We start from the raw sequence: 13,373 nt of genomic DNA on the forward strand, positions 1-13,373 counted from the left end.
GTTTATCCTTTCAAAGAACCAGCTCTTGGTTTTATTTATTTATTTATTTATTTATTTATTTATTTATTTATTTATTTATCTCTATGTCATTATTTCTGCTCAAATCTTTATTATTTCCTTCCTTCCAGTTCAGTTCTCAACCTTCCTAATGCCACGACCCTTTAATACAGTTCCTCATGTGGTGATGACCCCCAACCATAAAATTATTTTCGTTGCTATGTCATAACTGTAATTTTGCTACTGTTATGAATTGTAATTGCCGGAAGCCGGTCTATCCTTGCTGCTTGACACAGTCGCTGCAGGAAAGAAACATCTGCACAGCATATGTTTCAAGGGACCTGGCTTATATAGCATACTGTTCTTAATATGTTTGCTCCCCTTAGCGCTGTGTGTTTTAACCAAGGTCACCTCTCCGAGAAGGGTTGTTTCCCCAGGTAGGAATTTTTTCCTGAAGTCAGGGAGGGGATGAAACTCCTTAACTAAGTGCCAGGCGGGTAGTTAATCACTACAAACAATCATGCTTAAGCTACATAATCTTTACTCCCTGGAATGGAGATAAGAAACGCCCTAACCTTTGTAATAGAGATTGATAGGATTGGAATCAACTGGTATTAATACAGATGCAACAAGACAGCAAGACTCAGAACTTAGAACACAGAACTTAGAAGACTGAACCAAGAGACAGAACCTAGGCACAGAACCTACACAGAACATTCTCTAGAGACAGAAGAACTTCGCCGGAGAGAACATGGCAAAAGATCCTGGACAGAAACTGGCCTCAGAACCTAGAGACAGAACCTAGCGAGAGAACATGGCAAAAGATCCTGGACTGAACCTGACTACAGAAATTGGCAAGAGGACCTGACTAGAACCTGGTGACTGAACCTGGCTGGAGAACCTGGACAGAACCTGGCTGGAGAACCTAGCAAGGGAACTTGGCTACAGAACCTGGCTGGAGAACCTGGAGATCCTAGCAAGACAACATGGACACAGAACCTGGCTGGAGATCCAGAGCAGAACCTCTCTGGAGATCCAGACCAGAACTTGGCTGGAGATCCTGGCTGGAGATCCTGGCTAGGCTGCTGATCAACTGAACACTGTCTCCGTGTCATTCCTTCTTCGCCAACTCCGTCCACGCCTTTGGGGACCTCTGGACCTGCTGGGGTTGGACCCCAGCAGTAATGTAATTATATATGTGTTTTCTGATGGTCTTAGGTGACCCCTGTGAAAGGGTCGTTCGACCCCCAAAGGGGTCGCAACCCACAGGTTGAGAACCGCTGTTCTAGTTACTCTGGGTTTTTCCTGTTGTTCTCTTTCTAGTTTTTTAAGTTGTAAGGTTAAATAGTTTATTGTTGATTTTTCTTGTTTTTTGAGGTATGCCTGTAGTGCTATGAACTTCCCTCTCAGGACTGCTTTTGCTGTGTTGTAGAGATTTGGGGTTGTTGTGTATTCATTTTAATTTGTTCCCAGGAAGTTTTTGATTTCTTCTTGATCTCATTGGTAACCCATTCATTGTTTAATAACATGCTACTTAGTCTCCATGTGTTTGAATGTTTTGGGGTGTTTTTACTGGAGTTGATTTAGAATTTCATTCCACTGTGATCTGAGAAGGTGCTTGATGTGATTTCAATCTTTTTGAACTTGTAAAGACTTGTTTTGTGTCTTAACATGTGGTCTATCTTTGTGAATCATCCATGTGCACTTGAGAAGTATATTCTACAGCTTTGTGGTGAAATGGTCTATAAATGTCAATTAAATCCATCTGATCCACTGTGTCCTTTAGAGTCATTGTTTCCTTGGTAAGTTTTTGTCTGGAAGATCTATCCAGGGAAGTCAACATGGTTTTAAAGTCCCCTACTATGACTATATTGTTGTCTATCTGTTTCTTAAATCCTCTAGAATATATAAAGCCGTGACACTGAGCCTAGACTTAGTACCTAACCTAAGTACAGTTTCCACCTTCTCCAGGAACATAATCTTAGTCAGGAACTTTCTGGTCTGTGCTAATGAGATAGTTGTCACTCTGTGAGCTCTCTCCATCCCCCAAAGGAAGCTAAGGTAACCTGCCTGATGAGACCCCCACCTACCCCTGAAACCTTGCCAGAAACAATCCTTTCTTCTCATTCACTAATAACTTTCTTGTCCCATCCAGTTTCTGCCTATAAAAACCTTCCATTCTGTACAACTCCCGGAGATGGGATGCTGCCCAATTCATGAATCATTTAATAAAACCTATTAGATCTTTAAATTTACTTGATTGAATTTTTGTTCTTTAACAGTCTTTGAAAAGACATAATATTACTTTCCTCACCAATATGACATCAGCATTTTTCTTTACAAGAACTTTGAGGGCTTCCCAAGCAGATCTAAGGGGCTGGAGGGGTGGGGGAGGCGTGAAGGGGGACCCAGGCCACCACTGTGTTTGTGAAATGACTACAATGAGCATGTAGAGCTTCCTAGGCAGCTCCTGTGCTCAACACATTAGGGTAAGTCAGTGACTTCGACGAGCAGGCGCTACAACGAGGCACAGGGGCCAGATTCTGTAGGGTCGGGAGCTTGCATTATTTGGAGGCAATCATCTATAAAAGAAAAAGAATACAAGTTACAAATACAAAAATAGATATAAATGAGAATGTTTAGAATGAAAAAAATCACTCTAAAATACAAATTTTAAGAAGATAAATACCACAAAAATCACAAAACCTAGAAAATTACATATTCTTATTAATTGCCTCGCACAGCTCTACAATACTTTTTCTAAATTTGGTATGACTTGTAATTCTGAAAAATATACAAAATCCATCTGAAATGGAGGCCATCGTAGGAAGACTTCAAACAGACTTGAAACCCCCGCCACGTGTACTGGGCCACCTACTAGTAACTGTGTGACAAGGTGCCTCTAGCGCGACAACATGGGCCTCCCCCTGAGTGTGTAGTTCTGTCACCAGCACACTCGCTCCTTCAGACAGCTCTCTGTGTCGGTGGCAACTGTGCGTGCCACTCTGCTGGAACCAGCAGATTTTGCCGGGACCCGAGGCCCCCGACAGACTAAGAAGCACTCTGTCACGTGGGATGCTTTACTGTGACATCACCTACAGTGCTCGTGTGGTACTGGTACCAATTTGGACCCACAAACACAAGAATTTTTATCAAAGTCCAGCTTGTGTAATTCCCACTGGGAGAGAAGACAATGTTTGTCATGTTCATAACTACACACATTCACTATCAGCTGCTTTCCTCACAGGAGAGAGCTGTTTTGCCAGCCTTGAGAGAACCAAGTCCTCTCCTGGCAATTTTATATATTTTCACTCTTCTGTTTTTTTAATTTATAGACTTGAGAGAGAGGAGGGAGAATGTGAGAGAAAGAAACATTGATGTATTGCTCCACTTATTTATGCATTCATCGGTTGGTTCTTGTATGTGCCCTGACCGGGGATCAAACCAGCAACCTTGGCATCTCAGACAACGCTCCAACCAACTTAGCTACCCAGCCAGGACCTGGCAATGTTACTTGTTTGATCTTTGGAAGGCTCTTCCTGACTAGCTTCTGGCTCAGTGTATTTCAAACCTTATTTTTCCTCCTCTCCCACGTGCTTCCAGCAGGGGGCACTGTAAGACATTCACACCTGATGAACTCATGCTGCACTTGTGTGTCCTGTTGCAGGGCCAGTCAGCACTGTGGGGGAGAACAGTGTTCCTATCCAGTATGACAGGAGGTTACTTGTCTATGCAAGGAAGTAACTGTGAGCTACATAAGTAAATCCCACTAAGTCCAAATTAAATGCTTCCCCAACTCATCTTCCTCTTAGCTGGATCCCCAAAATGCACACAGCCACCCAACTGAGGGGAAATCAGACAGAGAAGCGCTGGGATGGAAAGAGACAGAGGTCTTAACCAGCTGTGGTCAATGTTCCTTTTGCGTAGACCAGTGGTTCTCAACCTTGGCTGCACATGAGAATCACCTGGGAATTTTTTTAAATACTGATTTCTGGGCCTCATCCTCCGGAAATTCTGTTTCTTTGTTACTAATGTTGTGGCCCCACCCCATAACAAAGAAACAGAATTTCCGGAGGATGAGGCCCAGAAATCAGGATTTTAAAAAGATTCCCAGGTGATTCTCATGTGCAGCCAAGGTTGAGAACCACTGGCGTAGACTACGAATATGTTGCTGCGCAGGGAGGGGCCCTGACGCTTCATCAGCTTCTTGGCAAATATGCCCCTAGACCGGAACCAGGAGCAGGTGCCTGCAATGTGTGTGGGGGGGGTTGGGGGGGAAGGGGGTAGAAGGGGCATAGGATGCTGGCATTGCCTCTGAACCAGCCAAAGGCAGCAGGCCTGGAGCCATGAGCCAGAGTTAGACTCAACCCTGTGCCCACGCCTCCTTGACCTCACAGCACTGAAAACAGGGTGGGGGGTGACACCGACCTGCCAGGACCGCTCTGCAGTTTAAAGGGAGGATGGGACAGCTCTTTAAATCAGAGCTCTGGGCAAACGCCAGCTGTTGCCCTGGGCCAGTGTCACAGTGCCCCCCTCCCCTTGGGTCCAGAAGGACGGCCTTTTTAACACAGGAGTATGGGCTCTGACCTCTCATGGAATGGGCAAGTGCTGTCTTCTGAAATCAGAGTAATCCTGCCGAGGTCACTCCGGCCAATACCCCCTCTCCTGCCCCGCCCCCCTACCCCGCTGTCAGCCGGGGGATTAGAGGAGAGGCCAGAGGATTAAGGGGTTCATCTGTCACAGCCTCCCTGCCACAGTCAGCCCCTCTCCTGGAAGCCTGCTGGTCAGGCAAGGCGAGGCTCCTCTGTAGCTGTTCTCTGCGGGACAGAGAGAAGCCCCTCTCCCACGAGCATTGCAGACAAGACCAGACTGAAAGCTGGGAACCCCAGGCTTGCCAGGACCCAAAAAAGCAGAAGGCTTGGGGCGTCCCAAGGATCTGGCCAACAGGCAGAGCCCATCCTGTCCACAGCAGGAGCACAGCCGGGACCTCCCAGGCCCCACCCAGGCCCCCGCCCCACCGGCAGCAGGATGCCCCACTGCCTGCGGCCCTCGCTGCAGAAGCCTGCAGTCATCCTGTGTCTGCTGCTGTCCAGCACCTCTCTGTCCCCCACGCGGGGGCAGGCCATGATTCCTCTGGAAACGTAAGCATCCAATTCAGCCCCTCCTCCATAAAACCCTTTTCTCTTCCTCCTTTCCTACCCCCACCCCCCCTCCCCGGGCAGACCTCAATCCTCTGTGCCTCCCACCTCCAGTCTCCCTCCGGCTCACCCCTGGGGGCACGCCCCCTTTCTGGCTGTGAAGACCTTTTCTCCACCCTCCTCTCTTCCATTTGGGAGTCCTGCCTGCCCCTCCCCAACCACCTGCCCCTTGTAAGCTGACCTGATGGCCAGGCTCACACTCGTGGGGTGACAATCCGAGTAGGGAGCACCTGCAGGCGCGCTCCTTCCAGGATAATGGCTGCCATTAGGGGCCTGGGAGTGGGAGCTGTGCTGATTTACATTATTGCCGCTCCCCAAGGATTTGTCAGGAAGTTGTTTTAACTTTCTGGAAGGGTAAGCAGTTCTAAATCAACCAAATGGCTCGTGCAACCAGGAACCAGGTCAAATTGGACTTTGGTGGTCTCGGTCTTCCCTTCCTAGCCTTTCTGCCTCCCTCCAGGCCCCGGCTCTACACCCTGTCATGAAGACCTGGTGTCAGTCATTTACACTTTGGTATACATTTAAATTACTATGCAACCCCTCTGGGAGTGTGTATGTTTAGTCCTTGGCTCTGGTGTACCTATTAAATACATTTTCAATAAATGAGGGGGAGCAAGGTGCTCTCTACACTGCACCTGCCCACTCCCTTGGCGCCTGGTCTCCACCCAGGACCTTGACCCCCTCTTCTTTCCCACCCCAAAGCCCCTCTCTCTCCTATGAAGCCACACCATCCCTCCACTCAGCCCTCAGCCTCCAAAGCTTGCCCCTGCTTCTCGTGCCCTCCCAAATCTGTTCTCACCCAAGTCATCAAAGACCCTCACTGCCCAATGCAGTAGACATTTCTGGACTTCTCTCTTTGGACTCCGGACACTGGCTTCCCCCTCTTCCTTGAATCTCCATGCCTCAGCTTTCCTAACGCTGTGCACACCTGGGCCTCCTTGGGCATCTGTTACCTCCGTCTTTCCCAGGTGCTCCTGCCCCTGAGATTGGTGCTGGTATTCCCCAGGGTTTGTCAGCCACTCAGATCTTTTCATGCTAAACACTCTCTCCTTGAGAGAGCCCATCTACGCTCAGAAGTTCAACCCCCATTCATGTACTAATGACTCTTAGCCCTGCCTCTATCTGTTAGGCTCATGTATCCATTGCCTGCGGGCAGCTTTTCCTGGACATCATGTGAGGTTTTAAATTCAAGTTTGTGTCTTTCAAGATACAAAGTGATTGGTACTTTCTGGAGCTGGACAATGCACAACCTGCCCAACATCACTCTGCAACATAGCTCTGCAGCAGAAACCTCCCATTCTGCGTACCCCAGGCTACATTCATCACCTTCCACCCTCCCCGACTTGCTTCCATGATCCTTCTGATACTCATTTTATTTAATAACACCTCATCAGCTCAACCGCCCAAGCTAGAAACCTAGAAGTCACTTTTGTCTCCCCAAAGCTCTTCTGTACTCTAATCCCAAATTCTCCCCAGCTTCTAACACTGAATTCAGATCCCACCTCCCCCAGGAAGCCATCCCTGACCACCTCGGCCCCTCCCCAAGTCTCACTGGTGTCCCTTCAAACAAGTAGTATGCTACCTGTATATGAAGGGGCAGCCCTCTAATGGAAGGTCTTACAAAGGTGAAGACTGTAATGTGGCTCCAGGACTCTGCACAATGCCCGGGACGCAGGACATGAGTAGATACTGGTTGAGTGGCTGAATACATGCTGATCTCGAAATGAGCATGTGGCCAACTCCATTTGCTCCATCTGGAGAGGCTCAGACTCAGCCTGTGCCTGCCCCCAAGCCCCTCTAGCCTGTGCAGATGGTGAGATCTCCATATCCTTCTGGGGACGGACAAAAGGTCAGGGTTTCTCCAGAGGCTGCCTGCATCAGGGTCAGGTGTGGCCTCTCCTGCCCTCACTGCCTGGCCCACCCTCTGCAGAAGCAGCTGGGAGCCTTTTCCTCTGCCCCTGCACGGCACGCTCCCTCTGAAGTTTCAGCAGGATGCAGCAGCCTGCAGCGACCTTGAGCAGGGGACACTGGAGGGGAGTGACTCACTGAGAAGCTGCAGCTGTGCCCAGGCAGTTCCTGTGTCTTTCCTCAGGGTCCTCCCTGCCTTTTCCGGACCTGTCCACAGCCTCTTCCCCTCCTCTGTTCTCCATTCCCACCCACAAACCACAGCCCCTGGGGGCCTGAGGTCAGGCTTCAGTTCTGCCTCATTTGCCCCTGCCCCTCATCCTTCAGACAAGGGCATTCAGCCCGCTCTGGGCCCCTGTGGGTCCTCAGTCTCCTGCCCTGCCATATGTGTCCTTCTGGGTGTGTGTCATTGTGTATGTGTTTGTGTGTACATGTGTGTTAGTGTGCAAGTCTCTGTGTATCATGTGTGTCTATGTATTTGTGCATGTGTGCATCAGTGGTGTCTATGCATGTAGACACTTGTTTTGTCTATGCATGTGTGTGTGCATATGCATCTATGTGTGTGTCTCTGTGTGTGTGTGTGTGTGTGTGTGTGTATACACATGTACTTTCATGGCCCGGCAGAGTGAAGCTGTGGGCAGACACCTTTGGCAGGAACCTGTATGACACTGTGACCACATACTCAGGCTCTTTCTTGCTGCAGAAGGTGAGTAACACCTCCCAGGAAGCTCACAGGGCCTGCGGGCGGTCAGCCAGGGAGCCCTGCCAGGGAGCAGAGACCCAGAATCCCTGCATGTTCGGGCTGTGAGGGGCCTTAGCGATCATCTAATACAATCCCCTCGTCTTCAGACATGGAAGCTGAGACCCGAGTCACTGAGCAGGTCAGTGGGGTGGCCAGGAGCACAGTGTCAGCTCAGATCCCTGGGAAGCAGAGGTCAAGGTGGATCCTGACAGAGGAGAGGGATTTACTGAGGGAGGAGCTGTGAGGAACAGAGGGGTGCGGGGGCAGAAACAGCAGGCTGGGGGCCAGGCCTGGCTCCTGTGAAAGGGGCGGGGCAGAAGGAGGAGGGGTGAGTCCTGCAGGCACTGCTTGGGCAGCATGAGCGGGCCTGTGGCCTCTGGCTCGGCGAGCTCCAGCACCTCAGGTTCTCAGGGGTCCCGCCATGTCTGGGGGCTGCAGAGCCACAGGGGCCCCAGCACAGGTCTGGGCCGCGCCTGGCTCCTGGGCAGGACGCAGGGGCCGATGAAGAGGACGGGGCACCAGCAAGCCCCACTCCCTTGGTTAATTGCTTTGTGTGCAGATTGACAACTCGCCTGTCCTCTTATGAGATTATAAACAACTTCATTTCCCTCTGATATTTATAACTCCCAGAGCAGTTTTAATAATAGCTTGCCGTTCTCTATTATTACCATTTGCTGAGAGCTTTATATTCAGGGTCTAACTTCACTACAATTCATGAGGTGACTATGACATTTGCCATTTTCTAAATGATGTTAAAAGCAGCTCTCAGGCTTTTATGCCAGCATGTAGCATGTGACCACCATGCAGCTCCTTCCTGTCTCCCCTTCCCACAGCCCACAGGAGGGAGCAGGCAGAGCCAGGGTGCCCCGCCCCCATTCAGGGACCCCCACAGGCCACTATAACAACGACAGCTCAATCCCACTTCCCACTCACTGCCCTACCACACTCCTACTCTGCAAAGCACCATTTCATTCCGTGTTCTCACTTGTGCCCTCTAACCCTGGTGAGAAACATAGAGCAATCCTATGTGACTGGGGTAAAAACATTCCCTAAGTCTATGCATTCTAGAACATTCTCTAAACCATGCTAATGTCACATCTTGCAGATGAGGAAACTGACTGAGTAACTTGCCTCAGGTCACGTGGTTAATAGGTTGCTGACCTGAGCCTTTAGACATTGCTGACACACACACACACACACACACACACACACACACACACACACTCATGAAAAGATGGTCTCCTTTGGGCCCAGAGAGTGAATTTGAATCCAGCTCTCTGAACAGTTTGTCAGGCAGCGTCAATACCCATCACTGCTGAGCTTGGTCTGGACAGGATGCACATCATGGGCATTGGGAGGGGGGGTGGGGGGGCTGGGAGAGAAGAACTGATGCTCAGGGCAGCCGCAGTCCACGTGAGCCGCCCCAGGGAGGTGGCAGGCATGGCTGTACAGAAGTCTCAGAGACCTGGCTATGTGACCTTGGTCAAGTTCATTGACCCCTCTGAGCCCCAGTCTCCTCCCTCTTAAGGACATTAACTGAATGTGCCCAGAGCCCCTGGAACAGAGAGGACATGTGATAAGAGGCAACCATTGTCGGTCGTGGGGAGGTTATGTGAGGAGGAGGGGGCCTGTCCTGCCTCCAGCTGAGTAAGCAGAGCCTCACGGTGAATGCGCTGGCCGAGGGGACGGAGGTACCAAACCGCCTGGTGCCGATGCAGGTGTCATCTCTCCCATGTTCTCCTCCACAGAAATACAAGGATGTGGAGCCCAATCTGAGGATCCAGGAGGTGGATGGCTTGGAGCTGGTGAAGAAGTTCTCAGAGGACATGGAGACCATGCTACGCAGGAAAGTGGAGGCTGTGAAGGTGCTCAGGCCCTGTGATCTGGGGGGAGGGGGACTCTGTCCAGCCCGTCACACTGAAATGACCCTCAAAATGATGCCATGGCCCTGCACCCTCTCACCCATATCATCCTTTTCCTACCTCACGAGCATCGGCCCAGCATCCCCAGGAGCCTGAAGGTCCTTGTAAAGGAGGGAACAATGGAAAGCAAAGGGAGAGGGAGGGCTGGGATTGGAGCTCTGCCTTAGAGAGCAGCGTCCAGTGCAATAGGACCAACCTGCAGTGTTGGGGGACTCTGCATCATGACGTTATATTCAGTGACTGGTGCAGAGCAGAAGCAAAATGAGGGCTGAGGAGCCACTGGCTGGCTGGCTGGATGGATGGATGGGTGGGTGGATGGGTGGTAATTGGGTGGAGGATGGATGGATGGATGGATGGATGGATGTGTGGGTGGGTGGGTGGTAATTGGGTGGAGGATGGATGGATGGGTGGTGATAATTCGGCGGAGGATGGATGGGAGCATAGAGGGATGGAGAGCATACAAAGTAAAGTTCCCTGCCTCCCTTTTCTCCTTCACTGCACTGCCCCTCATCCTTTCCACTCCTGCCATACAGACCCACCCTTCGTGGGTCCCAAGTGCTCTGAGGGCTGCCCAGACAGCATAGTTAGGGCCTCTGCTCAGGTGATTCCACTATGGCGTATCCAGCATGCGCCACATCCTCTATCCGAAGGACCATCTGGGAGGCATCCTGTGTAAAACCGCTGGGGCCTTCTCTCCCACATTACAAGTTGCAGCCTCTTTTCTCCAGGCTTAGGGGCAGGCATCTCAGCATCAGGAACCACTGAGAAGACACGTGGGGCCTGGAGATCCCGTCCTGGTGGAAGCAGGGGGCACTGACCCACACAACCAGCACAGCAGGACCACCCACTGCCTTCAGTGCTGGGATGCAGGAGCGCACCACTGCGGGGCTGGTCCCCCTGGGCTCCCTGCGGCTCCAGATGTGCTGTGTCCTTCTCCCAGCTTCAGCCTCGGAAAACCAATCAAACCAGTGCTTGCTCTACAGACCTTCTCCAAGCACCAGGCGCTGCTCCCTGCTGGGGGTCCCGTGGGGAGAACTCAGCCACGGGCCCTTCTATGGGAGTGTCCATGGGGACACTTGCTGCAAAGCAGCGCTACAGTAACCTTGGCCCTGTGGAATTTCTTCATCACATCCTAGGATTTGGGGGTTGGGAGTAGGGAAGTTGGAGACTCTTCTACCTGATTTACAGTTCTATGGAGACCAGAGAGGCCTAGTGCCTGGCCTCGACAAAGCCAGAATAGGAGCTCAGCTCTTCTCCTCTTTCCCCCCACATTTATTGAGGTTTACTTGACAAAAGCAAAACAAAACAAAACAAAAAACCTGTGTATATTTATATTCAGCAGCTGAAAGGTGTAAAAACCCAAATGTCCATCAACTGATAAATGGATAAACAAAATAAGAGATATCCATACAATGGAATGTTGTTCAGCCATGAAGAGGGATGACTTTCTGATATGTGTTAAAACACAGATGAATCTTAAAAACATCTCTGTGGAAGACTCAAGATATAAAGGCCACACACTGTGATTCCATTCGTGTGAAATATGCAGAATAGGAAAACCCATTGGCGGAAAGCAGATTGTGGTTGCCAGGAGCCAGGAAAAGGGGAAGGAGTGACTGCTTGGTGGTCACAGGGTTTCCATTTGGGGGTGATGAGAAGTTCCGCAACTAGACAGTGGTGGTTGCACAATATTAGGAATGTACCTAATGCCACTGAATTGCACACTTTAACATGACTAAATGGTAAATACATACATATATACACACACATTTAAACAGGCTATTTAGAGCAGTTTTAGGTTCATAGCAAATTTGTAAAGAAAGTACAGAGAATTCTTATATAACCTCTGCACCCACCAACATACAGACACCCCAACTATCAGCAGCCCCCACCAGAGTGGCACATTGGTTGCAATAGATGAACCTACATGGCACATCATAATCACGCAAAGTCCATAGTTTACATTAGGGTTCACTCCTGGTGTTGTACATTCTGTGGGTTTTGACAAATGCACAGTGACATGTATCTACCATTATAGACCATGCAGAATAGGCACACGGCCCTAAAACCCTCTGTTTTACACCTATTCATCCCTCCCCCCATCACCAACCCCTGATGACCACTGACCTTTCTACTGTCTCCATTTTTGCCTTTTCCAGATGTCACTGGTTGGACTCATGCAGTAGGTAGTCTTTTCAGACTGGCTTCTTTCACTTGGAAATGCGCACTTATCTTGTGGCTATTGTGCTGCTGTGAACATTCACACACCAGCTGTTGTTTGAGTCCCTGCTTTCAGTTCTCTTTGAGTATATTCTCGGGAGTGGAACTGAGGCCTCACTGGTCTCCTTTTGCCCATTCATTCTCCCCTCTGTGTTCCCATCCCTCAGAATCTGGTAGAGGCGGCTGAGGAAGCTGACCTGGACCATGAATTCAATGAATCGCTGGTGGTGAGTCCTCCTGCTCCTGGAGCTGCTGCTGAGAGGGTATTATGGCCAGTCTCCCGCTCCAGGATGGACAGTGTCCCCTGAGTGCAGGATGGGGAGGAGTGGGGGGAGCCGGGGGTCCCGCACTACCTTTTAATGTGCTCAGGATTTGTATGATCCTATAATGAGATTCTGAAATGCTCTGGAGTCTTTTGAGAAGGGATTTGTGGGCCAGGTAGGAGAGACAGCTACCAAAACCTGGGGTGGGGGTGCAAAATGGCAATCACTCTTCCACAGACTTTACCACCCAGTGCTGTGTGCTAGCCTCTGCCCAAATGAACTCAAGAAGTCCACAGACCTTGCCCTGGCCGGTTTGGCACACTGGATAGAGTGTCGGCCTGGGGACTGAGGGGTCCCAGGTTCGATTCCGGTCAGGGGCATGTACCTTGGTTGCGGGCACATCCCCAGTGGGGGGTGTGCAAGAGGCAGCTGGTCGATGCTTCTCTCTCATCGATGTTTCTAACTCTCTATCCCTCTCCCTTCCTCTCTGTAAAAAATCAATAAAATATATATATATAAAAAGAAGTCCACAGACCAAAAATCTGTAGCATACGGCCCACAGTCTGCTCATGCACCTGGTACCATGTTCCCACAGCGCAGAAGGGAAGGGGTTCAGAAAGCCCCCAGACAGAGCATCCTCAGCACCAGCCCAGGCTGAGGGGGATTTGAGCAGCTGAGGGCATGATGAGGCTGTTTCCAAGCTGAGGGAAAAGAAGTAAAAATACACAAGATTGAGAAAATTGCCAGTGGTCAGCTCTGTATGTCCAGGGGACAGTGAAGCAGAAAGTGACCATGGTAAATGTAGGACTCTGGCCTTTATTCAGCCCACAAGGCACATATTAAAGTCTTTGACCTGGGGAGGGCTGCAGCGGATTTGTGGCAGCACCGCTGTGGCATGGGCAGGATATGGGCAGGACATGGGCAGGACAGGGGCAGGACATGAGGATGCTCTTCAGGTCTGAACCACGTGGTGTGGAGACAGTGGGGAAGAGGGTCTGGTTATGGCTGCAAGGTGGTAATCCAAGTGGATCCAGCGCTGTGTGTAAGAGCACAGAGCAGACTGCTGGCTCCCTGGGGTCATGGGGACACAGGCTGCAGGCTGTTAAAGAGAGAACCCCCACCTCTT

The 13,373-nt window shown here is 50.4% G+C and overlaps 1 protein-coding gene across 1 annotated transcript in view; it reads left to right on the forward strand.

Annotated features, from left to right (window-relative positions):
• Nucleotides 1-5,025: 5,025 nt before the first annotated feature.
• CACNA2D4 (calcium voltage-gated channel auxiliary subunit alpha2delta 4) overlaps nt 5,026-13,373 on the forward strand; it is a gene marked incomplete at both ends in the record, with an annotated part of 114,509 nt that continues 106,161 nt past the window's right edge. Inside the window, 4 exons of the mRNA XM_081083634.1 lie at nt 5,026-5,138; nt 7,725-7,806; nt 9,591-9,707; nt 12,152-12,211. Coding sequence (XP_080939760.1) covers nt 5,026-5,138; nt 7,725-7,806; nt 9,591-9,707; nt 12,152-12,211 — 372 coding nt within the window. The remainder of the gene's footprint in view (nt 5,139-7,724; nt 7,807-9,590; nt 9,708-12,151; nt 12,212-13,373) is intronic.

The sequence above is a fragment of the Myotis nattereri genome (assembly GCF_964212035.1).
Source record: "Myotis nattereri genome assembly, chromosome: 2".
NCBI classification, from domain to species: Eukaryota; Metazoa; Chordata; class Mammalia; order Chiroptera; family Vespertilionidae; genus Myotis; species Myotis nattereri.